Source organism: Canis lupus, chromosome 30 (genome assembly GCF_048164855.1).
Source record: "Canis lupus baileyi chromosome 30, mCanLup2.hap1, whole genome shotgun sequence".
Lineage (NCBI taxonomy): Eukaryota > Metazoa > Chordata > Mammalia > Carnivora > Canidae > Canis > Canis lupus.
The window spans coordinates 38186475-38213634 of NC_132867.1; the positions used below are offsets into that span (position 1 = coordinate 38186475).

Genomic DNA, 27160 nt, shown 5'->3' on the forward strand with positions numbered 1-27160 from the left:
CCTATTTGAATAACAATGCCCTCAAAGTAGGAGGCGGAGTGCTGTCTGCATCCCTAACAGGGCATGGCACAGTGGAAGGTGCTCTTCAAACAGCCTCCACCAGGTGCAGGCAGTGGCCTGATTCTATGTTAGCCATCTGAGCCCTGAGGGCCAGCTCCGGGGCTCTGGGATGGGGGCCTCGCCCGCTCACACGCACCTGCCTCATCCGCGGTGATGGAGAGCTCGTTGCTGGGCTCGCTCTTGCCAATCCGGTTCTTGGCGTACATGCGGATGCTGTAGGTGGAGGAAGGGTGGATATCAATGATGGTGGCCGAGTTCAGCTGAGGGGAAACATCTTTGGTTCTCTGAGCGGAATCCCAGGAGTCTTTTGGGTTTTGTTTTTCAAAAAAGAAGAGATAGAGACGTGAGTTTTTTTTCTCTGCCTCTGAAAGTTCACAAGTGGAATTAAACACACACACATACACACACACACACAGAGGAAGGAAGAGGAAATAAAAGAATAGTTATAACTCAAAGTGAATTCTCAGAGCGGTGCTCCCAGTGTGCCAGTGGGCTGGCTATCAGAGGGGGACATCACACACTCATTACCCATGCTGAGGGGGATGAGGGCTGCATATAGTTGAGGTCCAAGGGGACATCTGAGGCAATGCAATGGGTGCACTGATGGACGTGTCACTGAAGGACATCGTGTCAGTGAGGTGTGAAACAGCCACATCGAGGCACTCATTGTACGAGACAGTTAAAGGAATTTTGGTTTGGATGCTCCCCCCACCCCCTACAACCACCTCTGATTCTAAAAGGTACTTGAAGACCAGCTGAACCTCTAGCTATGTCCGATCCTTCCTTCTCCAGGAGCATATTGATAAACATACTTACATAAAAACATTTAGTCTCAAATGTTTTATTGTAAGAATTATCTTCAACCACAGCTACTTAACAAGAGCACATGCCTCATATGAAGAGATATCATTGAATATGTGACAATGTATACCGGCCGAGTTTAGAGCTTCAATCAATGAGGAATAAGTGGTTCTTATTTCAGAAAGAGGGTGGGTGGTGGCTAATCAGGGGTGAGGGGCCAAGAGATGATGTCAGTTGTGGGAGCACAAGAAACTAAGGTGGTGGACAGAGATGATGGTTCTACACTCCCACAGTCCCCCATGTCCTCATAGGTGGCATTCACCATGCCTGTAGGAATCTCACTGAGATTCTGTGTTCCTTGCTAGATTCTGAGCTCTATGGCAGCAGACAGCATGCTTGCAAGTGCCTCGTGTGTAGCAGACAACACATAAGAAATGCATGTTTAACATATGAATACACAAATGACAAATACACAGGCCTCTGAGGCCTGGGAAGGGTTCCCTTCCCTTTCCACATTAACCATGAACATGAAGCTTAGAGGGCTGGTCTGCCTAAAAGTAACCATAAATATAAGAGGTCTTCTGGACTTGTACAAAAATATGTCTCTTCAAGGCTGCCTTGGAATGCTGTGACTAATCAGGGAACAGGGCATAATAAAGACTGACAATGAATATTCCATCAGAAAGGAAAAGTATCCCTTGAGTCAAGAAGATTGAAGGTTGAAGAACACTGACATAGAAAGAGAAGATGCTGGGATGCTGGGTGCCTCAGCGGTTGAGCGTCTGCCTTCAGCCCAGGGCGTGATCCTAGAGTTCCGAGATCGAGTCCTACATCGGGTTCCCCACAGGGAGCCTGCTTCTCCCTCTGCCTGTGTCTCTGCCTCTCTCTCTGTGTCTCTAATGAATAAATAAATAAAATCTTCAAAAAAAAAAAAAAAAAGAAAGAGAAGATGCTGAAAAATCACATGGTGGAAGAGGAGAAGAATGGGATCCAAAGTGGTGGGGATTTAGTACCAATTGACTGACACATAAATATGGACCCTGTCCCACAGGAGAAGGCCAATACTTCTGGAGAAGACATCTAGGACAAGAGAGGAATTCTGCAGCACTACAAGGTGCAGAGAAAGTGGTTAACCGGTCCCAGGTGGAAGCAAGTACTTGTAGTGGTTGATGGCTCTGCCCAGCGCCATGCGGACGTTTCTGGAACTGCCAGGTCCATGAAGACGTGGCCATCTTCATTGAGTGTGTCTGGGAGGCAGCAAAGGGGCCCAAGGAGGCATATTAATATCCACTGACCAGCTCTTCCTCCTGCCAATTAACTCAGGACTAGCCCATGGGGACGTGGCCAAGGCAGGGGTGTGGCCAAGGTGGGGTGGGGTGGGGGAGGGGGTAGGTTGGGGGAACAGGAAGGACAAGGTGCTCCAAGAAGGAGCCGTGTTTTTAGCTTCTTTCCTACAGTTATCACACTTTGATAGAAAAAGATGATGTCAATGATCATGATTATTAGAATAAGGTTCAAAACAACACAGGATGGATTTTGAGCTAAAGGTCAAGAAGATGAGAAAGAATGTTTTATCCCGGAGGATTTGAAAGTAACTGAACGGAGAAGAAAGTCGAGTTAAATCCCCAGACACCCTCTGGCAAATGATAGAGCATCAAAGGAGGAATAAAAACAAGGAGGTGACTACCCAGGAGAAAAGAGTCGGGACAGGAATTGGAAATACTGCTTCTGATCTCAGATGCTGATGTGCAGACAGACAGGTAGGACGTGGATTATTAGCAAAATGTGCTGGAAAATATAACACCGGGCATTATGTGCGAACAATTATAGAGCGATCCTGACACTTGAGAGGATGCAAATGTAGATTGAAACGCAAGTACGCCTGGGAAGGGCATACCACAGACAAAATAAAGAAACTTAGGCATGTGTCCCAAACAGAAATGCATGTTTGGGAATCCGAGGGCTGGAGCACACATGGAGAGTGCTGCAAAGGGGGAAGAAATGAAGTTGTTGGGGAATTTATCACAGGTCCCCTTGCCCCATGTTGGAGGGAGAGGGTGCTTTCCAGATGCAGAGAACGAATGAAGTGTCAAGGGGGGTTTATAAGTCACACCTGGAAGATCCTTCACAAGGGGACTATTTACTGAGGTGTGGGCTGGGTTAGAGGAACTTGCAGGGGATGCTGAGGCTCTGGGCATCTAGCAAGAGTGGGGAGATGCTCCCTCTGGGGTCAGCAGGGCTGAAGGGAAGGAAGGGACAGTGTTGCCAGAGTCCAGACAGGGCTGGGACCTCAGAAGAGGAACCCTTGACGAAGCCACACACACAGAACCCAGCCGCTGCCAGGATCCTTGATCCTGATTCTGATTCATTTTGCATGTCTGCTGCTGCGCGAGCCCAAGGGGAGGTCAGACGGGAAAAAAGTCTGCGTGTTGCAGGAGATGTCAGAAGCGGAGTTCAGCCTCCCAGAGAAAGGCAGACCATGGATGGGTTTGCGGGGTAGGTCAAGGCAGCAGCCGGAGAAAACCCCACAGCAGAGGGAACTCACGCTTGTGGAGTGGCGTCTGCTCACCCGGTGCCGTGCTAGGCATTTTGCAAGCACGACTCCTGCAGTCCCCAAATGTGTGGGCACATTAGAAACACCCCGGAGCCTTTCGATAACGGCATTTTCAGATCTACTGAATCAGAATCACTGTGTACTGGGGCCCAGAAACCGGCGCTTTTAAAAAGCCTCTCTCTGGGTCATTCTGATGCACAGCTAGAGTTTGGAGCGCTTTATCTGATTGAATTATTACAACATCCTGGTGAGGTAGGGATTTTTATTATCATCGCGAAGGTCAAGAAACTCAGGCATGTTACCTGGCCGGCGTGGAGTGGGGCTGGGGTCTCACCTCACCTGTGTTGTCCCGGAGTTCCAGGTCATTCTCCTGTAGCATGTGACCTCTACATAGTCTCCGCAGGACACCTAATGAGACTGGATTTCCCTTTTCCAGATATCTCATATGTTCAGATGCAGACTTTCAGACAAGTGCTTGACTCGGCTAAACTCGACCAGGAGTTTAGCCAAGTGCAAGGGAGGGGAACTATGGCCAAGAATGATTGTAACGCCTATGAGCATGTAGGAACGGAAGTGGGGAGAGCTGTGCGTGCTCAGACTTGGACCCTGGTTTAGAAAGGAGATGTCAGAAGCATTCCCTGAAACAGTTGGCAGGGTTCTCCGACGTGCCCCAGAGCGACAAAGGTGGTGGGAGAGGATAGAAAAGTTCAGACTCTCATTCCTGCCTCTGAAATGCCAAATAACCTCGTGGGAAAGGACTGAGGGAGCCGTTGGGGGCCAGGGTGGTTGTAGTGGGAGCCCTGCTTGGGGGTCTGACACCCCAAGTCAAGGGGAGGGCAGATCGCCAAGGACAAACATGAAATTTTGATCTGAATTTGATCTGAAGAAGCAGTTAGATGCCAAAGACCAGGAGGAGTGAGGGTGACCAGATGGGTGTCCTGGAGGCAAAATGACTCTAAAAGTTTAAAAACTAAGAGGCAGCTCAGAGAAGGACCAGTTTTTACGGCACTGGCTACTAGAAGGGAGACAGAAGGGCACAGGGAAAGCCCCTTCTGCTCTGTGTGCTCCATGGAGGAGATGGCGAAGGGAGGCTGGGGAAAGAAGGCTCTGGAAGACAGCACCCACCTGCATAAGAGAGGCTGTGCTTCCTGGCTGGATGGTTACGTTCCGGGACTAGAGGGTGTGCCGAGGCCCTGGAGCCCACTCGGCGATCTGTGGGGTCCTAAGGAGGAGACAGGTGCCCGGGAGGGGGACGTGGGCACAAGGCCGGCTGTCCTCCAGAGAGGGGAAGGAGGCGGATGAAGCAAAGTGCGGGATGGAGCCAGCGGCACAGACAGGGTGGGATGTGGAATAGGATGGCAAAGGGGGTTTTGTGTCCATCTGGAGAAGAAGCAGTGGGCGCCAGGAACAAAGCTACATGGCAGCCAGAGCAGCCCATGGAGCCATGGGCCACAAGAAGGGAAGTCGATGACACTGGCAGGGCCAGGTCGAGAGGGCCAGGGGGTGGGCATAGGAGATACAAATAAAGGGACTTGGGGTGTCACATATTTCCTGGAAAACAGGGAGCCGGGAGAGTCCTCTGTCTTCAAATCCTGGGAGGAGGGTCATAGGACCAAAGGTCTTGGGGGTGGGGAAAGGGACCGCCAGATTCAGGAAGGTCTGTTTCAGGGCGAGAAACGTTGTGACAGTCATGGTCGGCCCAGGGCAGAGTTGTGCTTTCCTGGGGCCAGTGAGTTTGCATCTCCGGGATAGTTCAAGCACGGACCGATGACCCCTTTCAGGGACCCCGTCGGTTAAGAACGCCAAGTACAGCAATACCTTACGCTCTTGGCAAACGAACAAAGAGTAGATGGATGTGTCTTTGGGGCACGATTTCGTGGCTTAACAAGTTCACAGATGTGCATTACGGTGTCCGGTGTGTGCTGCTTACTGGGGGATGCAGGGTCATTGCATAGGGCTCCTCAGGCACGGTCCCTGCCCCGAGTGGTCACTAGAGCTTCCCAGTAGGGGAGACAGATATTGACCATCTTCCCAGTAGAGGATCCGGGTTATTGAATAAGCAGTCACAAGCCCACCAAATGTTCCAGGGAGGGGCAGGATGCCAGATGCACAGAGGAAGGGGCACGCCCTAAAAAGGGTGGTCAGGGAAGGCTTCCTGGAGGAAGTGACATTTAAGCTGTGATTTCAAGGATCGGTTTTCTATGTATACAGCCTATAAGCTGCACTAGCTTAAATTATAGTTGTCTTTTTTACCCACCCAAAACTTATTGAGGAAGCAGCTAATACATGAACAGACTGACCCAATTTTTATGGCAGTGAATACAATGACTGCCTGCTACCAGCGTAGCTCCTGCTGCCCAGGCCTTCCAAACCAAAAGCTGTGGAGGGGCTGGAGGGCCCTGCTGGAGACCTGAGGTCATGGACTCAGGCCCGCCTGTCCCATGGGCTCTTCCCCAGTGACTCTCCTGGAACTCATTCTAACTCCAACTGGGTTGGACTCGCGGGTCGTGCAGAGCCCGATCAATTTAGAGTTAGGCAATGCTGTGGAGATGATTCTTAGGTGTTTTTTTTTTTTTTTTTTTTGATTCTCAGGTTTGGATCGCAGGTACATTCAATGCCACAAGTAGTTAGTGAGGTGCTCCTAACTCGGCAGGCACTGTGCTAGGTGCTGGGATCCAGGGCCACACGACAGCAGAGTTCCTGCCTTTGGGGAGCCCACAGGCAGTGCTGGGGGGTACTGAGGATTCTCCAGTGGGGGATGCAGATGGTTTTCGAAGCATTTTATTTATAAGCACTGTGTGCACACCAGAGTGATCCTCAGAGCTGTCATTTAGTAGATATTTGCCCCAGACCCTGGGGGAAGCGCTTCAAAGCAACTCTCTTGTTAAAGAGTACCCACCCAGTCGGAGAAGGACAAACATTATATGTTCTCATTCATTTGGGGAATATAAATAATAGTGAAAGGGAATATAAGGGAAGGGGGAAGAAATGTGTGGGAAATATCAGAAAGGGAGACAGAACGTAAAGACTGCTAACTCTGGGAAACGAACTAGGGGTGGTGGAAGGGGAGGAGGGCGGGGGGTGGGAGTGAATGGGTGACGGGCACTGGGGGTTATTCTGTATGTTAGTAAATTGAACACCAATAAAAAATAAATTAAAAAAAAATAAAAGGCAAAAAAAAAAAAAAAAAAAAGAGTACCCACCAAGCGCACATTGTGTGCCCACAGAGTGCTGGGTGCTATGCTGGGTGCTATGCTGGGTGCTGGGGGTTGGGGAAAAGTAGACCTGATAACACAGGAACGTTCTACCCAGTGGAGACGACGCGTCGATCAGAAGTCACAAGCGCCGTGGCCCTATTTTCCCCAAAACGGTCACATTCTGTGGAGCCAGGGCTTAGAAACTTCAACGTACCTTCCCGGCGGACACAATTCAACCCACGACAACGTCACAAAGATGTCAGCTCTCCCTAAGTTCATTAACAAATTTGATGCAATCCCAATAAAAAAAAAAAAAAAAGCCAAGAGTGTTTTTATGGAGTTAGACCAGTCGCTCCTAAGGATCGGGTGTGGAAAGCTACAAAAATACGGAAAGGAAAAGTGGGAAGGGCAGACGAGCCCTACAGGAAGCTGGAACATGATGAGCGCAGGCTGGTGCTGAGGCGGTCACAGACAGACAAAACGATGGAATAGACTGGAACGTCCAGAAATAGAGGAGCACATAGGAAGCTGATCGGTGATAGAGGTGGCATCTGACACCCCCGGGGAGAGGTGGACTTTTTTAATGAGTCACGTGAGGGCAGCAGGATTTCCGTCTGGGAGAAGATCGGACTGGATCCCTACCTCCCAGCACACACAAGAATCAAGTCCAGATGGATCAGAGAGCTAAAGGCAAGAGCGAGATAGAAATACAAATAGAAAGCAGGGGGGATTCCTTTACAGCCTGGCGGCAGAGAACAGCTTTCCTAACTTGACTCAAAATCCAGATGCGATAAAAGAAAATGTTGAAAAAAAAAAAAAAAAAGAAAATGTTGATAACTTTGGAAAGAAAAAAAAAAAAAAACCCAATCACAAGCGCAGGAGTAGCTCTACGATCGCCCGTGATGGTCCAGCCGGGAAGGAAGGGAGGTGATGCTGTAGGAGCACGTGATGGGAGGCCTGGCCTTGGGTGTGGGCCAGGAATATGATGACAGGAAAGGTGACATCTAAGGACCAGGTGGTGGTAAGCACAGGAACCGGGTGGCCCAGGGAAAGGGGGGCTTCTCCAGCCTATGGGCAGCTTGTGGCCTTTGAGGGATTCCTGTCACAGGGAGATGCTATGGTACCCCATTTCACAGAGGGGAATGCTGAGGGCGGGGGGCCGATGAGGGCACACGGCTAGTTAGAGCAGGGCCAGCACAGGGTCGGGACGGGTTGTGCAACCAATGGATCATCACCAGCACCCGGAAACGATCGATGGCCCCTGAAGACAGGGAGGCACTGAACTGTTCCCCTGAGAGGCCCCCCTGACTGCCCACCCCCGTGGGCACAGAAGCCCACGGTCCTGCAGTCCGTGCTCAGCCAGGGACGGTCAGGGCCACCCGTCCTGGGGCCTCTGGGGACTGTCCCCATGATGCGCGTCTGCATTTCTCTGGGGTTCTCCTGGTCGCCACCGGTTCCGGGCCATTCCCGGCCAGCACGTGCTTGCCTCGCCTAAGAAGCACTTCCTCCACTTCATGATGCGCGTCTCCGAACTTGGAATTCTTTGGCTCCTTCCCCACCTACGTCTTTAGAACAAAGGCAGGTGTCCTCTCTTCCCTTTGGCCCTGGGGAAGCCCGTCTGTCCTAGTTCCCAAAAGAGCCCTGTTTGGGCCCGCACTATCTTCAGCTTGTCACGGTGCACCCTGCCCCCAGGCTGCCCAGCTGTCCCATCCCCTGGTGGCCTTGCCACTGGCAGCCACTGCACTCCTGGTTCCAAGCCCCGGGCCCTGGGCACGCATCCTCGCCTCGCTGCTGGGCCTGTCCTGACTCTGGGCGAACCAGCCTCTTTTTTTTTTTTTCTGAACCAGCCTCTCTTACGTGCATTCCCAGTGCAGCTGCGTATTGCAAGTCTCACATGCTATTTCTTCTTTCTTTCTCTTTCTTTCTTTCTTTCTTTCTTTCTTTCTTTCTTTCTTTCTTTCTTTCTTTCTTTCTTTCTTTCTTTCTTTCTGATTTTATTTATTTATTCATGAGAGACACAGAGAGAGAGGCAGAGACACAGGCAGAGGGAGAAGCAGGCTCCATGCAGGGAGCCCGATGCGGGACTCGATCCCAGGACCCCGGGGTCACAATGCCCTGGGCTGAAAGCGGCTAAACCGCTGAGCCACCCAGGCTGCCCATCACATGCTATTTCTAAAGCCACGATTCTGGGTGTGAAGCGTATTCCTTTTAGGGTTCACGCTATGCTCCTGGGACACTCCACCCTCCGCAGTCCCGTCCAGCTCCTGCCACTCTCTTGTCCTGCCCCTTGCACGCTTGTCCCGAACCACGCCCTCACTCAGGGCCTGCCTCCAGCTGCCTAGAGCTTTGTTGTCACTATGGCCTCAGCTCAAATATCCTGAATAGGTCACCGCTGTGTAACCTGAGTAAAGAAAGTATGGTGCCCAGGAGGTGAAAAATAAGGCTACACGCATGGTCCCTACACATCCTGGTGCTGCTCTGATTCCTCATCTCTTTTATGAGACACAGTCCAAGTCCCGACCAGAGGCCACAGGGGTGGCTTTCTACCCTCAGCCCGACGGATCCTAAAGTTCCAAGCAATGCTGGCATTGCCACCTTAAGGGGACAAACAGACACACCTGCCGTGATCCTGACTCCTGGGTCTATTTATGGTGCCTCTGCTGACCTGGCCACCTGTGGGCCCTGGGGAAACAGGTGATGCTCCGAGCGGGAGCAAGTGCCTCTGGCTCGGCCCCGGGGCACTTCCAGGACTTCGCTGAAGGGTCAGTGCCCGTCTCCACAAGGAGCAGCTCTCCTGTCTCTGCACAAACTCGCCCTACAGACTCTGAACACAGCTGAAGTCCAGGCTCTAGACAGAAGTCCCTGTCTAGAGCAGCCACCTGGCTGGGGAAATGGGACACGAGGGACAGGGTGGGGGGCAGAAAGCATAACACCGCTGGCCAGGTGCTGCCAGGAGCTGCCCACCTGCTGCTTGGTGGCAAGAAGACCAGCGTGGCGGGTGGACAGCAAGCCTAGGGGCTGGAGGGAAAGGAAGGAGGGCTGAGGCAGAGACAGACCCCACCCCACAAAGGACCCATGCTCTGAGCAAGAAAGGAGAAGCTGGTAGAAAGAGCCCCCTCTGAGTCTCGGGGAGCCCAGGTTTACTCTTACAGGTAGTCATGAATAACAGAGGAAAACAATGAAAGGGCTTTTTGAAGTGAGAATAAAGCTGGGGGAAATAAAAGACTTACCTGATTTATTTTTGCATTCAATATCGTAGCCCGTGATGGGGCTGTTGCCGTCAAACCCCATGGTCCACCTGAGGGTGATTGTGCGTGCTTTCACGTCTTTGATCTCAATTTCGGGAGGGTCTGGGGGCTCTGTGCAATCGACAGGAAAACCCGGGCTTAGTTCAAACACGGCTCAAACAGAAAACGCGGGTGGAAATGCTGAGTATGGCTCAGAAGAGCTTTGTCAGCCTTCAACGGCGGCGGACGCGTTTGCCGGGAAGCATTTTTTAAAAATTTTTTATTATTTTATTTTTTTTCATTTTTTTTTCCTAATGGCATTTCAGGGAGTAAAATTGCACTTTCCCAAACTGCAGGTGTTTACAGCAGGGGCATATGACAGGCTTTTGTTGTGGGCCTGGGCCAAAGAGGGATATGGATTAAATGTCACTCTTCTGGTTTGGAATCCATAACTCCAAAACTATTTTGGCTTCAGAGGTTAAATTTCTCTTCTCATTGGGATGGACCAGCATAAGGATTCCTACCATTCAGCTAACTAAGCAGGTGCACTCCTCCACTTGGTACAGTCTCTGGGTCTGCGGGGTCATCTGACCCCATTCCCTTCAGGACTCTGTTGCCTGTGTTGTCGGGCTGCCCAGTGACACAATCATGCACACTGCAAAATACAGTTTTAACACCAACTTTGAACATATTCAAAGTTTTCTGGGCATCGGGAGGTGTTACATAGCAAGCTTAGCGCACACAGAGGTCCGAGCCTGGGCATACACTTACTGTCCTAAAAGCCGTGTTTTCCCCCAGTTTGGTCTCCTTCCTACCTTGCACTGTGAGCTGAATTATTCCACGGTCCTCCCCATAAGAATTGATAGCATGACAGGAGAAGAAGCCAGAATCTTCTCTAACAGTTGGCAAAATCTATGTGCAAAGCAGAAAGAAATCCATCTTATCCAGTAGCATGGAGCGAGAATAACTAAAAGGGCTTTTGTCTGTAAACACATCTCTCCACTCCCACCCTTCCTACACCCCCAGCGCGCGTGCACACATACACCCCTGAGAGCAAATTATTTCAGTGCGATTGTAAGGGTGTGGATGGACAGGTTCGATGTATGTTATCACTGTCAGCTGCCAGGTCATTAAGTTGGATGTGTAATTTATGTAGGATGCCATGGTCAGGTTGATGTATATTCCACATACACATTTTTTTTTCCCTCACGGTGTGCCCTTAGAGCATCCAAAGCAACCCTGCCCAAAGAAGATCTATAAATCCTGCAGTAAATGCTTGGTCCTGCAGGACCCTCATTAGAGCTCTCTCTAGAAGGACCCCAGGATTGGACCTGCATGTGAATCAATACCGGTGTTTCAAACCCAGGGACTGTTTTTCCATGTATTCTGCAGCATCATTTCTCCCCCACTAAAAACACCACTCAGTTAACTACCAATAGTACTAAAAAAATATGGGGCTATAATAAATTTTTTTTCTAGCTTTTGTGATCCTATATGAAGGACAAAAGCTTTTATGTTGGTTGGATTTTTCCAAAAAAAAAAAAAAAAGCCAGACATTTTCCCTTCTAAAGCCCATCTAATTTTTCTTTCTGCAGGATGTTAAAACAGGTGCATGGCATAGGATGTCATTCCTCCGGGATTAACTGTCATTAAGACATTCGATTCCTCCCATTTTTTTCTATTAGAGTTGTGTTCCCTAGCATGTTCATCATCATTTTATTCTTAATAACACTTAATATCAAGCACTATTTTTGCCGGCTACTCAGTAACATTGTTGTAAAGAGCCATAGAGAAATGGTTGTTCATAAATAAGTTCTGAAACATTATTTGCTGTTTATCACCCACATGCACCCACTTAGGTGAAAGGACAGGGTTATGCTGCCAATGAAGTTAGATTCTGATCTTCTGTGTTCACCGCGTTTTACCTGCAGAGTAGAGATCACCTCCTCTCCCACCTCCTTGGTGGACACGAGGTAACGGGCCATCTCGGGGTTAATGATCCGGTCCTCCTTCTCCCAGCGGACTATGATGGGCTTCTCGCCATGGGCTGCACAGCTCATTTCTTTCTTCTGACCCTGAGTGGCCAGGGTTGTGTTTGGATAGGACGTGATCATCGCAGGAACTGAAAACCCAAAAGGGACACGACTTATTTGGCAAAGCAGCATTCTTGACTTCCCCACCATAATGCTTAAAGAGGTGTTTCTCTGAAATAAAATGTATTCAAGGGACTGCTGAGTGGGAATCATGAACAAAGTAGAGGGAAGGTGGCAGAAAAGTGAAACCTGATGCAATGAGCCCTCAGCTCACTCACTCAGAAGTTGCTGCAGGATTTCATATCTGGTGTGTGTGTGTGTGTGTGTGTGTGTGTGTGTGTGAGTGTTTATGTGTTCCCAGCCCACTGCGGGCATACGTGGGTCACGGAGCATAGCCCATGTCCCCCAGGACACATAGGAAAATGATTTTTCTTCTGAATAGACTGGAGAGGGAGCTCCCATTAAATGACAGTTTCTAACTATCATTTTCAATTGTGGGGCTCTGAAACCTTACTAATCAACTTAGGTTGGGGCTCTGATCTCTGCTGATGACTCTTTGAGGTGACTTCGAGATATGCCCATCTTCCACAGTTGTTACAAACTATCACAGTCAAGTGAAGACCTCAGACCCACCCTTCTCCCATAACGTATGGCAAGGAACCTCAACCCCAATTTACCAAGAAAACAGAAAGCTTTATTTGTGAACTTCTCAAGTTCCTGCTCTTCCACTTCAAAATTAATTCAAAGACTTCCATTCTTGGCATTATGCTGGATGACATAAGGTCCTGCTCCATTCCACACACCACGTAGAAATGCAGGGCAGCACAGAACGAGCATCTTTTTAAACGCACACTGAGCTTATAAGAAAGTGAGGGAAATCCCAGGAGCCAGAAACAGAAGTGGATGTTCAAAGACCAGAGGTATTAGGATATTGGTGCCCTGACTACCTGAGAGGCAGGGAGTTAAAAGTGGGCCCTTCAAACCAGGCTCCTCAAAAAGCTCCATCTCCAGAGCAAGTACTTGCAACAATTACAACAAAATCCACACTGGCAAAGGGAGAAGCAAACTGCCTTGACTTGTGTTATGAGCGAAGAAGAAAAGGTCTCCCCTGAGAATCCATAGCTGGGCTGACTCTACATAGATTTGGACTTGGTGTCCTGCTAAAGGTTCAAGATGCTGGTGATCCTACTTTGGCCACAGGCCTGAAGATCCTAGCAAAACAAACACAAACACTCTCCGGAGGGAGGCAAACTCCATCCAGGCTCATTGGAATTCTCCAAGATAAACATCTGCTGAACATGAGCTAACAAACCAAAAGTGTAAAACACACGAGAAGACAACCCACTGTGACTGGGAATCAGCCCAAGCACTTCAAATGCTAGAATCATCAGACAGAGACCATAAAATAATTATGCACAAAATGTTTAAAGAGTTTCAAAAAACACGAGAAGAGAATAAGATGCTCTCAAAAAGGACCGAGGGGATTTGAAAAATAACCAGAATCAATCTATATGTTTTACCTGTTTTGTGCCTCATGTCCACCATCATGGGAAGAAAGGCCCTGCCTGATTTCTAAATCAAGCTCACACTTGTGTGCTCTCCACTGCTCCTTGGGCAGGTGACCAGAGAAACACCATGAAATCTTTTAAGACTGGCATGCACTGGGTCCTGTCTTCCCCTACAGAGGAGTGGAATGGTTTGAGACATGCCATAACGAGTAAAAACATCTCCTAGCTCTGTAGCCTGGACACTCACAGGAGAACCCACACCGTCAGCAGGTCTGTGGCAGAGAGGAGGAGGCACAGAGAGAACAAACTGGGGGAAAGCAGCACTGTGAGTCCCATGTTTTATCTATCTGTGGTATGATTCCTCTTTCAGAACAACTGAGAGGCAGCCAGGCTGGCACCAGTGAGACCAGTGAGCCCCAGCCTTTGGTCCTGATGACTCACTTCCTCTAGCTGCTTTGAGAATAAGTTTAATTTTGATCAACAGATTTATTGAGGTCTCATTTACATACCATAAAATACACCTGTTTTAAGTATATAGAGCTGAATAGATTTTAATATTGTGTTAGTTTCCTAGGGCGGTCATAACAGACCAGGGTGAGCTGGGTGGCTTTCAACAACAGAAATCTGTTCTCTCACACTCCTGGAGGCCAGTCCAAAATCAAGATGATGGCAGGGCTGTGCTCCCTCTGAAGTTCTAGGGAAGAATCTTTCCTTGCCTCTTCTGGCTTTTGGTGGCTCTGCTGCTGCTCCTTGGCTTGTGGCTGCATCAATCCCATCCCTGCCCCTACTTCATATCATGTTCTTCCGTGAGGGTTTTACTGTCTTCATATGGATTTCTTATAAGGATACTAGTCATTGGACTTAGAACCTACCCTCATGCATTATGACTTCATGTTAACTAGTTATAGCTGCAAATAACTTATTTCTACATGAAGTCATGTTCTGAGGTTCAGGTGGGCATGAATTAGGGGGGGCAACACAAGCATATTTACATTATCCAACACACATGCATGCATACACACACTATTACAACCCAACCCAAGTGTATAGAGTTGTATGATTACCACCACATCAGGTTTTAGAGCATTTACATTACCCCAAAAGGATTCCCCTGCCCCTTCATAGTCCTTTCCCACTCCTGTCCCAGGCAACCACTGATGGACATTCTCTCCTTTTTGATTGGCATTTTCTAGACATTTTCTATAAATGGGATCCTGTAGTAGGTATTCTTTTGTGTCTGTCTAGCTTTTTCTCACTGAGCATATTTTCCAGGTTCATCCATACTGCAGCGTGTATCAGCTCTTTGTTTTGTTGCTGAGTCATGGGATTTCCACGTTTTGCTTATTCATCCATCAGTTGGTGCACACTGGTATTGTTTCTGTTTTGGGGATATCATGGATAATGTTGCTAGCAATATCTGGGTGTGGATTCTTGCAAGGACCTATGGTTTCACTTTCTCCGGGTAGATCCCTAAGGGAGGAACTTCTGTGTCACATGGAGATTTTATGTTTCACATTTTGAGAAACTACCACACGGTCTTCCCAAGGGGCTTCACCATTTTTACAATCTCTGTGTCAGAAGACTGAGCACAGAAGAGGAAAGGGGAGGAGTGGTTAGGATTCAGAGTTTATGGTGCGGGAGAGGAATGTTCCCCTTCAACCACATGTAGGGTAAAGCTGTGAGGTGGGCACCAGCTTGATACCCCATGAAGTAGAAACCCCATGGCCACCACAGTGCTGCCCCTGCAGAGGAGCGGAATGGTGATGAGGAAGGTTCCAGGAGAGGTTGACATGTGTCATCTTAGAGGATTAAGCAAACACAGGGGCTGAAGCCCTTCCTTCTCTGAGATTGAACAGAAGGCTTCTTGTGGCAACTGAGGAGCAGCACGAGAAGGGTCCATTGAGCTGTGAGCCTGGAATGTCAGATGGGGACTTTTGCAATGTATTCTAATCCCCCACCCCACTGGGGGAAGGGACTAAAGCCCCCCGGAGTTCAAGAGCCCCATTAGCTGCTCCTGATAGTCACCCAGAGAGAAGGCTGAACAGGCACTCCATTAGGAGGGGCCAAAGGGAGACATGGTGTCCCTCTCCAAGGGCACCCTTTGTAGGAGAGGAGGCCGGGGAGTCTCCGAGGGAGCAGGGAGCAGAGTAGACCACTCCCCCTCATCTGATACTCTCACCTGCAACTTTGCACCATCCACCATCAAAGGGTTCTAAATGCTGCTGAAAACCTTTGAACAGGAGGTGTGGGGTGCGAACATCCCATGTGTGGAAGGGACAGCTGAAAGAGAAGCTCACACCTTGACCAAAGGGGGGGTAGACAGGAGCACTGAATACTTGTGCCCTGGGGTAGTGGTGGAACATTTGCTTTCTTGCATGGAGCCTTGTGTGTCATCCCCCCCTGTCCATTTCACTGTGATGCACACTCATTATGGCCCTGGGAACCACATTCCTGAACACAGTTATGGGGAGAGGCCAGACCAACCTGTGAGGCTCTTCTGATACATCTCCTTATCACTTTCTCTTTAAACATAAAGTGAAAATTTTCTTTAGAGTGGCATTTCTTTCCTGAGTAACCTCAACTGTAGGAAACATAATTATGGGAATTTCTCTGTGGGAAAGATGAAGCAATCATAAACTATGTCTAAGAAATCCAAAGGAGCCCTAAAATATCTACCAAATGCAAACATTTTAGCAGTAGGAGAAAGCTTTAGATGCTCTCTCAAAGTTGCTTCCTGTTTATATGCAGGACAGATGAATATGGTTAAATTGCTTCCCCGCCAATGGCAGATTAAAACCTACCCTGGAGAGAGCAGCAGGCTGCCACAGTGGAGCCACCAAGAAAAGCAGAAATGCCAGAGAGCCCAACATGGGAGAAGATGAGGGAACAATACACACCTCAAGATCATAGTGGCCAGGACCGCTTGGGGCTGGCAAACACAGAGTCCCTCTTCTCCTCACCCTGCACTCATCATTCTCCACACCCAGAAGACCATCAACATGGGTTTTCAAATGATGATCCTTAACCACTAAGAAAATGTTAAACTGTCCTGGTGTGGTTTGTTTAATAAGAGATAGAACTATTTCAAGTACTTGAGAAGATCTCTTTCCAAAATGGCTAATAGAAAAAAAAAAAACACATTTTATGTGTCCAAGAGGGTAAGAGAAGTTGGTTGTGTGGACATTTTATTCATGTGAAGGTGTGTGATGAACTCACATCTCTCCATTGTCTTCTCTTAAAAAATATCCAAGTAAGGAAGGTGGTAGTGCCGCTTTCCCCCAAGAGATTTGGAGAAAGAATCAGGGGCACCTGTTGAATCCTGGCAGGGCTAGCAGTACATGGACTCTTGGCATGATGTCCTCAGGGGTGGGGTACTGGCTACTTAGAATGTATTCAGGTATGCTCAATGCATTAAGTTCATTGAAAGGCAATTAAAGTCTTTTATGAGAAGGAATTGGCTCTATGGAATTGATGATGCTGAGTATATTTTATTATTTGTACATTTTTTTGGAGATCTGGTGGTTAAACATTTCCTAGCATATGGTTGGATGTATCCAGAAAAACCTGCAGACCAGAAATTAAAACAAAACAAAACAAAACAAAAAAACAAAAAAAACAACAGGAACATCATTAAAAAAAAAAGTGAGGTCCTAGCAGTCAAAATGGGCAGGTGATTTTGGGAAGAAATGCCCTCTGCTTCTTATGCTTCCATGTGGGGGGATCTTCTATTAAAGCAACACTCCTGACCCCTCTCTTGAATGGAGGGGCAGTGGCTAATCTTATTTGGGAGTTGGGGAGGAACTGGTAAGTGTGGCAAGTCCCTCCCAGTTATCTGTTGGCCGAAGGCACATATTCTGATCTATAAACTTCTTGTAGTGGAAGAGGATGCCCCCAAGCAAGAGATGTGTGTGTCTCCAGCTCTGGCAGAGACTGGGTGGCTAAGCTTCCTTAATTATAGAGTATAGCATCTGCAAACACACAGTCTCCAGAAAGATAAGATCAAACCATCCTTCTCCTGTGTCTATCTCTTGCTTGATTCTGAATTCAGGGTTATTATTTATTGGACCCTTTGAAATGCAGACAGTAGGTATGGATTGTTGTCTGAGCAGAAATCTCCAGTTGCCTCTGGAAGCCCATTTTCCATTTTCCCCCAGTTTTTAAGAAGAGACATTATTAAAAATATACCTGAATAAAGGAATGTGTTTCCTAGTTTTTCTTATAGTTGACTATTGACAGCAAGGCAATAATGCATCTACGTCTCCTGGGAGGCAAGCTCTGCTAGTTGGAATCCCTTTGGGCTTTCTCTAAATTCCTCCTGTGCCAGCCTGACATCAGATCTAATACCTGAGTGCTAGCTGTCATCTCCGAATATGAGATGACTCTGGAGATGGGAGTCTGGGTCCTTGGTGACACCACGAAGCTATCATGTACAAACTGGCCTGCCTCACTCCAGAAAACATTTATGTGAGAAGGAAGTAAACCATTATGTTTCTTTATTATTATGTTTGCTTTTTCTATACTAGGAGAGTAAGAATTGTTTTCAGCTGACCTTAATCATAGGTCTTGGCTCTTTGGGAGAATATGGCAGATGGTCTATATTGGAAAAAGAAAAAAGATTTCTACTGGATGGCTTTGCAGAAAAAGATATAATGTAAAGCACATCTAGTTTCCAAAGTGATCCCCAGTTGCAAAATTGTTGTTGTAGGTTGGGTTATCATCAGCCTATATAACATGCTAGTTGCCTGAGTGTGAATCTTAGACATGCTGCTTGCTCACTATGTGACCCTAGTCACTTAACCACTCTGTGCCTCCATTTTGTTCTTTGTCACAGGGAGATAATGATTGTTGAGAGATTAACGAAGCCAGCCGACAGCACAAAGGCAGGGCCATTAAGCATATACTGATGGCATCTCCATATCTCTGATGGCAGGGACTTATCTCTTCATGGCCTGAAGGTAGGTGGCATCTTCAGATGAGGAACAAATGTGGACTTTAGTTTGGGGTCTGTGGTCTGCTCAGGATTTGGGGCACATCTCCTTCATAAAGCTTCTTTACTAAAAACATTTTCAGTTTGGGCTCAAATCCATTAACCAAGATTTTTTTTTTCTCACAAGAGCCAAGTACTAAATCATGATAATTAAAGATCCCACAGCCACCAAACGTGACCTTGCAAAACTGTGAATAAATCTGCTGTGGGTCCAAGAAGAAAAATATACTTACTTCTCATTTGTCCTCTCAGAGCTGGGGAACATGAGTTAGAAACTGTGAAACTCACATATAATTGAGCTTTGAAACATGACCCCCCTATTCCCATCAGTTAGGAGCCTGATTCCTGCTGCCTCCTGAGAAGAACACAGAATGGAGGAACTCTGGTGGCAGAGATGGGTTCTAGAGACCAGTTCATGCTAGCAAATCATAGTGTCTTGGGTGTATAAGGGCTACAATGGGGAGAGTTTGCTGCCAGGCAGGAAAAAGAAGTTGGTAAATTGGCAGAGAATGAAAACAGAGAAGGAAACAGTCGACAAATCTAAAAGGCAACCTACAAAATGGGAGAAGAAATTTGTAAATGACATGTCAGATAAAGGGCTAGTATCCAAGATCTATAAAGAACTTATCAAACTCAACACCCAAAAAACAAATAATCTAGTCAAGAAATGGGCAGAAGAGAAGAAGAGACATTTCTCCAAAGAAGACCTACAAATGGCCAATAGATACACGAAAAAATGCTCTATACCACTTGTCGCCAGGGAAATACAAATCAAAACCACAATGAGATACCAATTTACACCAGTGAGAATGACTAAAATTAATGAGTCAGGAAACAACAGATGTTGGTGAAGATGCAGAGAAAGAGGAACCCTCTTGCACTGTGGGTGGGAATGCAAACTGGTGCAGCCACTGTGGAAAACAGTGGAGGTTCCTCAAGAAGTTAAAAATTGAGCTACCCTACAACCCTGTATTTGCACTACTGGGTCTTTATGCCAAAGATACAGATGTAGTGAAACGAACGAGCACCTGCACCCGAATGTTTATACCAGCAATGTCCACAATAGCCAAACTGTGGAAGGAGCTGAGATGTCCTTTGACAGATGAATGGATAAAGAAGATGTGGTCTATATATACAATGGAACATTACTCAGCCATCAGAAAGGATGAATACCCACCATTTGCACTGATGTGGATGGAATTGGAGGGTATTATGCTGAGTGAAATAAGTCAATCAGAGAAAGACAATAATCATATGGTTTTACTCATATATGAAATATAAAGAATAGTGAAAAGGACCATAAGGAAAGGATGGGAAAACTAAATGTGAAAAAATCAGAGAAGGGGACAAACCATGAGAGACTTTTAACTCTTGGAAACAAACTGAGGGTCACTGGAGAGGAGGTAGGTGGGGGGGTGGGGTAACTGGGTGATAGGTGTGAAGGAGGGCACGTGATGAGATGGGCACTGGGTGTTATACACAGTGATGAATTATTGAAAACTACATCTGAAACTAATGGTGTACTATATATTGACTAATTGAACTTAAATAAAAAAAATAAAACAGAGAAATTTCCCATGAGGACTTGGCAAGTCCATGGTATTTTATCATTTCTTCTTCTGAGAGTGAACCCATTCTGAAATAATGGGTTTTTGCCCTACCTTATACTACGTGAGGGAGCAAATCACTATGTACTATGAAGGATGCTGTTGGCCCAGAGGTAACTTCCTACTTCTTTGAAAACAATCCACTGGAAGAATATGTTATTGCTCCCTAAGAAAAATGCAGTGTTACTCTGAGGACTTTTTTCCTGTTCTTTCCTTTTCCTCATAAGGAAAAGCTTAATTGCATTCCATATGGGAACCATGCCATGAAATAGTCAACCTCTGGCTTGTTCGTGGTTTGCCCATCTTACACTGCAAAAGATGCTTCTCTTCCTACTCACATTTCTCCTTTGGAAGAGTGTCCCACCAAAATAGGTCTGGTGAAAAAACTCAGCATTTGGTCAGAAATGTGCTGACCGGCCCTTGTTCTATCCCACCCAAATCTTTTCAGCCCTGTAAAGAAATGGTTGAAAAGGCTTTTTAAAAATGGATCATTATCATGGCTCCTTGCAATGTTAATGTTTGACGGTATGACTTTTCCACTTGTCATGGTCATGGGTGCTGAGAGATGACATATCAGCAAGCAGGGCTTTTTGCAAGGATTTTGGAAGCATGACAAATGGATGGGGTAATTTAACAGGGATTGGTACCATGCAGAGGCTGTGGGCAAACCCTGCTGGTGGGGGCAAAGGAAATCTAGACCAAGAGAGCTTTGTTCAGAGACTGTGTGCTGTGTGCTTCCCCTGCAAAATTACCCGCTAAGGAAGGTGCCATTTTATATCACGATAACACTGGTTTATAAATTTCCTTCATAAACCATGATTATCATTTAACAGTATCTCAATGTTCAGGAAATCTGCGTTCTTATGGCTCAAGGGAGCATCACCTGACCTACTTTCTGCAAAGTAGAAAGATACAGGGGTGTAGTGCAGCCACTGCCACAGGCCAGGGAAAGCTATGAACACTGCAGCTCAACACACACTCATGGGATGTGACCTATTTAGCATGAAATTGGCAACTGTGGAAGGATTTACACCATAGACATTGGCAAACACTGCAAGTCAGGGCTCTCTTCCCTCTCTCCACCCCCCAACAGGTTTTGCTGTTTAACACTGATCAGAAGACAGCATAGGGGAGTGTGTCACCATATGGATGCTTTTAAGGAGTGTTGTCATAATACAGGGACACTGAGAAGGTGGTGAGTTCACCTGAGAGCCATAACCACTTTAATGCATAACAGTAAACTCTATGAGTGTGAACAGCACATCACTGTGTGTTTCAGTAGGTGATTTGGTGAAGAGGGGATGCATATGTTGCTTTCTCAACTCAGGGATATTGGAGGGTGGACATTTATATTAATAAACCACTGATATTCAAGATTAGTTCCAAATATTACTCTTGTCTTTTAATGGCACAAAACCGATTCTAATACATTTTTTCTTTTTTAAAAAAAATTATTCATAAGAGCACAGAGAGAGGCAGAGACAGAAGCAGAGGGAGAAGCAAGCTCTCTGCGGGGAGTCCGTTGTGGGACTTGATCCTGGGACTTGATCCCGGGACTCTGGGATCACTACTTGAGCCAAAGGCAGGAGGAGCTCAACCACCGGGCCACCTAGGGGCCCTTATTTTTTTATTTCTTTTTTCCCTCCCCAGCTGTGCTGAACTAGCATAGAAAAAGAAGCAAAACAAAATACCAAGCGGCCTGGATAATCTCTAACTAGACAACCTGCCCATCATGATCACCTGTTTCAATTCCTTCATTTTAAGAAGAGAAAACCCAAATAGAGAAGTGGGTGTCAAAGCCCTGGAAAGTAGTCAACCAGGATCTGACTTAGATTTGAATCCTATCCTAAAACCACCATTACCATCATCAATATTGATCCCAATAGAGAATGGCTAACCTTCCCGATGGCCTAGGACTTCCCATGTTTGAGCAGGCAAGCACTGCCTCCTGGGGACGGGGGAGTCCCTCAGTCTTTCACTCTGTCCAAACAGAGGCAGCAGAAGAGGGTGTGGTCCAAGGATAAAGCAACAAGGTTGCCCCAAAGCCCAAGCTGGAAAACAGAGGCAGGGGCAAAGGGCTTATGGTTGGGGGGGCCAGGGAGGTAGATGTTCTCAGACATGAACACATGTTTCAAACCTACTTTTTCAAATATTTCTTTTTTCTTTTCTTTTTTTTGAGAGAGAGGTGGGGAAAGGGCAGAGGGAGAGGGAATCTTAAGCAGATTCAGTGCTAGAGGTGGAACTGCCTATTGTGGGGCTCAATCCCCAAACCCTGAGATCATAACCTGAGCCTAAATCAAGAGTTGGATGCTCAACTGACTGAGCCACCCAGGTACTATTTTCAAGTACCTTTTCCTACAACTCGCCCCCTACATTTGACTGGAAAAAATTTTCAACCATATGGAAAATTGAACAGCCATATACCCACTGCCTGGATTCCACAATGAATATTTCATGCACAGATTTGAGTCTAAATTTATTTCAGTGTTTCTCATCAGCCAATCAAAATGTACTGAATGCAGAATCTTCATTATTTTATCTTAAAATAGACTGGCTGAAAACATGAATCAGTGAGCATCCTGAAGCTCTCTAAGACACTAAGGCACTAATATGGCAGCCCTCTTCCTGAATTCCGCTGCTCGGGGTGGAGACCCACTGCATGTGCTTTCCTGTGGACTCTGCAGATACAACTTGGGGTCTGGTGCCACTCTCACACATATCATATCAGAGGGCGACATGTGAGGGGACTCGGAGCAAGGAGCCTGGACCCCAACCTCACACCATCCAGGACATGCTATGAGTGGGAAGACCACTGACTGCCCTGGGCCTCTGTTCTTTCCTGACTCCCTAGAGGGGGCTGAATGGGACCAGACACTCTCAACCTGGGCTGTATCTCAGGAGTAGGAATCACTTGAGTAGTTTTAAAAATAGACTAGTGCCCAGGTCCTACCCCAGACCAACTGAGTCAGAGTCTCTGGGGGGTGGGGTTCAGGAATTGGTTTATTTGAAGCTCTCCAAGTGATCCTAATATACAGCCTGGGCTGCAACAATTCTGTGGGGTCAGCTCTCGAGCCTTTGAGAGCTCTCATGCTCCTCTGCATTCCCTGTCTCTTTCCTTCCCATTCTGCCTCATTATTCCCCTTTCCACCTTCCTTCCTTAATTTTCTCACCTTTTTTTCTCTCTCTCTTTCTCTAGCAACAACAACAACAACAACAACAACAACAACAACAACAATAGCTAACCTGTGTGAGTGCTGACCTTGTGCCGGAAACTTTCTCATAAGCCCCACATGTATTTAACCCATGTAACAACCTGATGGGATAGACATTCTGGCCATAGAAATGACCCAAGATCTATTTGTAAGTTTCATTTTAAGTAGATTCTAAATTTTGCTATAAATATGTGTGAGAGATGTAGAAATAATATTTTTAGCACGTTCATTGGATTTAAATTTATATTAACAGATGCCCATGCAGATGATCCAAGAGAACCATACACAAATACCTATCTTGAATTGGGAGAAAATAAAGTGGAAGCAAATGCTAAGATTCATTTAATACCTAGCATCTTCTCCCCTTTATATTTATAAGCAAGGACACAGAGAACCAGAGGGTTTAAGGCTGATTACACTGGAATACATGCCCTTTGCACTCCTTTCCTACCCATAATCCAATGATCTATTTCATCTTGTAGGATTTTTTTTTCTTAGAAAGCATCTTCAAGTTTTTTTTATTTAAACTCAATTTATTTAACATACATGCACCCCAATGTTTATAGCAGCAATGTCCACATCTTGTAAGATTTTTAAAACATCAGTTTCACCATGAAAGTAATGCAGCAAAGTTATCTTCTTTAATATCTAGCATAAACAGTTTTCCCCACCCTGCCCTCCCTGGAATTCTTAATTCCATTTACCCATACTAAAAGAGGATTGGGCAAGGGACGTAATAAGCCTAGAGCCATGCAACTAGGAAGTAAGTGGGAAATCCAAAAGAGGACCCTAGATCTCCTGAATCCAAGTGCAAGGTCTCTCTGTCCAGCCATAGTGGAGAACCAGAGGCTGGCCCTCTTCAGAACACAAGGTATGAGGCAGCCAGAGCATCCTTGGAAGCCCCTGGATCTGGGAGATCCAGATTGGGGGAGATTCATTTGGGGGAGACTCTCCATTTGGGAGAAACTCTCCATGATATCTTTGATGGTTCCAGTTCCTCAGCTGTAAAATAACATCCCTCCGGTAAGCCTACTGTATTTTTGAGACTGCTTGGCAGGACTGGCTACATGATTTCTGGACTCAGAGCAAAATGAAAATGTGGGGCCCTTTGTTCAAAAAGCAGGAAAAAGGTGGCATTCAAGTTCTAAAATATAAAGCTTTTTTCATTCTTGTGTGGTCTCTCTCTCCCACATGTCATAATGGTTTACGTTTTCTATTTAATGTTGTGTTCCCTTGGGCTTGGGGCTGGCCGAGTGCCGGCCTTCCCAGGCATCTGGATAAAGCCTGGGACTTGGCATGCATATGTGTGCACCAGACCAGCTGCCAGGTCTACCTTCCACCAGAATGACCATCATACTTGGATCTGGGAAGCGTGATCCTGACGGTATTCTGAGTCACCTTCTGAAAGCTCCTTGTTGCCACCTCCAGGCAGGGAGGGAATGGAGATGCTCTAAGGAGCCTGACCTTGATCTTCCAACACACCCTAAGGTCTCCGGGTGAGGAGGACATTGGGGATTGTTAATGGGTGATAGTAGGAAGGGATAGCCTGAGGCTCAGAGAATGGGAGAACCAGGAGATAGGTGGCAGTGGGAGGTGGATGATCCTGGAGCTGAGGTTCTAAGTCCCCAGTTCAAGCTCCAGTGTTCCATCAGACTTCACATACAAACACAAATGTAAAGACAAAGTATTAAGAATCTCAAGAGGGCAGCTGAAGAACATTAAACCCCAAGTATAAGGCTCTTGAGAGCTCATGGGCTCATGCCACTGAACTTATCACGTACCCAAGATGCTGGCCCTGCAAGCTGATGTGTACTCAGCCTTTTAGGCAGCCGCTGCTGTTCTCTAGTCACCTGATGGGAGAAAAGAAGCTGGAAGGAGGCAGTCTCTTGGGCAAGATTTGGGCATAACCAGCCACAGTTTGGAAGATGTGCAGCCAGCAGCCTTCTTTTTTCTCTATTGCTATGATGAAGGGCATGCACACAGGGCAAAGCCTAACGAGAAAAGTGGTTAATCCCTTCTGATACAATACAACCGGACAACATTATCTTTCACTGTAATTTGTGTAATTATGGTTCCTGTCCTGGCATCACCTGGAGCCATCAAGGAGCCCACGGTCACACTTTCCAGCCACAGCAAGCACATGTCCTCCCAGCACACCTAACATCAAAGTTACCATCTTTTTTTTTTTTTTTAAGATTTTATTATTTATTCATGAGAGATACAGAAAGAGAGGCAGAGACACAAGCAGAGGGAGAAGCAGGCTCCCTGCGGGGAGCCCAATGTGGGACTTGATCCCAGAACTCCAGGGTCACGACCTGAGTCAAAGGCAGACGCTCAACCACTGAGCCACCCAGGTCCCCCAAAGTTACCATCTTAACCACTTCTAAGTGTACAGGTCAGTGAGGTTAAGTACACTCACAGTGTTGTGCAACCATCACCAACGCCTGTCTCCAGAACTTTTCCATCATCCCGAACTAAAAGTGGGTCCCCTTTAAAAACTAACTCCTATTCCCCCCTTTACAGCCCCTGGCACCCACCATTCTCCTTTCCATTTCCATGGATCTGACTCCTGAAGGGACCTCACAGAAGTGGAATCCTGCAGTATTTGTCCTTCTGTGACTGGCTTATTTCATTTAGCATAATGTGATAATGGTTCATCCATGTCATAGCGTGTGTCAGAATGTCCTTCCTTTTATAGTCTGAGTAACATCCTATTGTGTGTTTATGCCACATTTTGTTTATCCGTTCATCCATCCATGGACCCTTGCATGGCTTTCACCTTTTGACCATTGCGAATAATACTTCTATGGTCATTATTCTTGAAAACACCTACAGCACTTTGCAAGAGAAAATGGTTTCCAATTCTGTGCCCGTTTCTTCTCAAGGCTTTCAAAGGCTGAGTGGCTTTTTCTCTGTCTGGGGTCCCTGCCTCTCAGCTTCATCTCCATTTCTTCATCTGTAAGAACAATGAGACCTCCAGCCTCCTGAGGCTGTGATCAGGATTAATGAGATTATGTTAGTGGAACCCACTGAGTGTGTCAGAAGAAAGGCCCCGCAGAAACACAAAGTGCTATTATCACTGCTGCAGAATCAAAAATTCCTCCTGTCCAAATACTTATTGTTCATAAAAGTTTTAGCAAGTAAGGCTACCTACTGGGCAGCTCTAATCCCCATAAAGAAAATGATTTCTCCAGCCAGGAATTAATAAGTTCTTAGCACATACTAAAATATCTTCTTGGCTGGGTTATTACGCTTACATAATGAAGTTACTTTGATTATAACCATTAATCAAATCCGTGTTTCCAAGCTACAGTGGGCTGTATTTGATGTTAAACTTTAACAAGAGTGGCAACAGCTCTACTTCCTGGCAGCTTGGCCAGGGCCTCATGACATGATTAAATGTGTCAGGGCAAAGATAGAAAACATTTAGGATTCATATTATAGTCACTCTGAACTTGTTTCAAGTGACATTATTAGAAGAAAGTTGATTTACTTTGCATGACAAGTGTGAATATTAACCAAAAGATATTAAAAACAGTATTCCTCCCCACCCCCCCACCAATTCACAGAGAGATAGGCAGGACATTTCTTCCCTTTTTTTCCCTCCTGTCTGGCCATGTACACAGATGGTACATTCTACCTAACAAAACTTCCTAGTAATTAGGTAAGAAGAAGGACAATAGTAAATCGACTTTGATTTCCTGCTGACAGTGATGGTATAAAGTAAATCTAAAAACGTAAGAAAATAGGTTGTGTTGCCATGCAAAATGGGATGAGGTCTAGAATATTCATGAGAAAAAAAAATCAGTGGTGTTGGGTATCCACCAAGGTGATTCCCAGGGATCCTCACATTCTGGTTTGCAAACGCTTGAATAGTCTTTCCCATATTTTACCAGGGTCCTTGGTCCACGTGAGCAGTGGTATCTGGCAGTAGGACTGGTAAATAACTCAGATTAGATTATAGATGGAAGCTT

The 27160-nt window shown here is 46.5% G+C and overlaps 1 protein-coding gene across 3 annotated transcripts in view; it reads right to left on the bottom strand.

Moving 5' to 3' along the window:
* Nucleotides 1-27160, bottom strand: part of DSCAM (DS cell adhesion molecule) — a 732791-nt gene that overhangs the window by 125941 nt on the left and 579690 nt on the right. For 2 of the 3 annotated variants that reach the window (XM_072807037.1, XM_072807038.1), the window contains exons 12-15: nt 11765-11961; nt 10655-10751; nt 9843-9971; nt 197-364 (exon numbers count right to left, since the gene is read on the bottom strand). In XM_072807037.1, the coding sequence (XP_072663138.1) occupies nt 197-364; nt 9843-9971; nt 10655-10751; nt 11765-11961 (591 nt within the window). The remainder of the gene's footprint in view (nt 1-196; nt 365-9842; nt 9972-10654; nt 10752-11764; nt 11962-27160) is intronic. The other variant, XM_072807039.1, reaches the window with a different exon arrangement.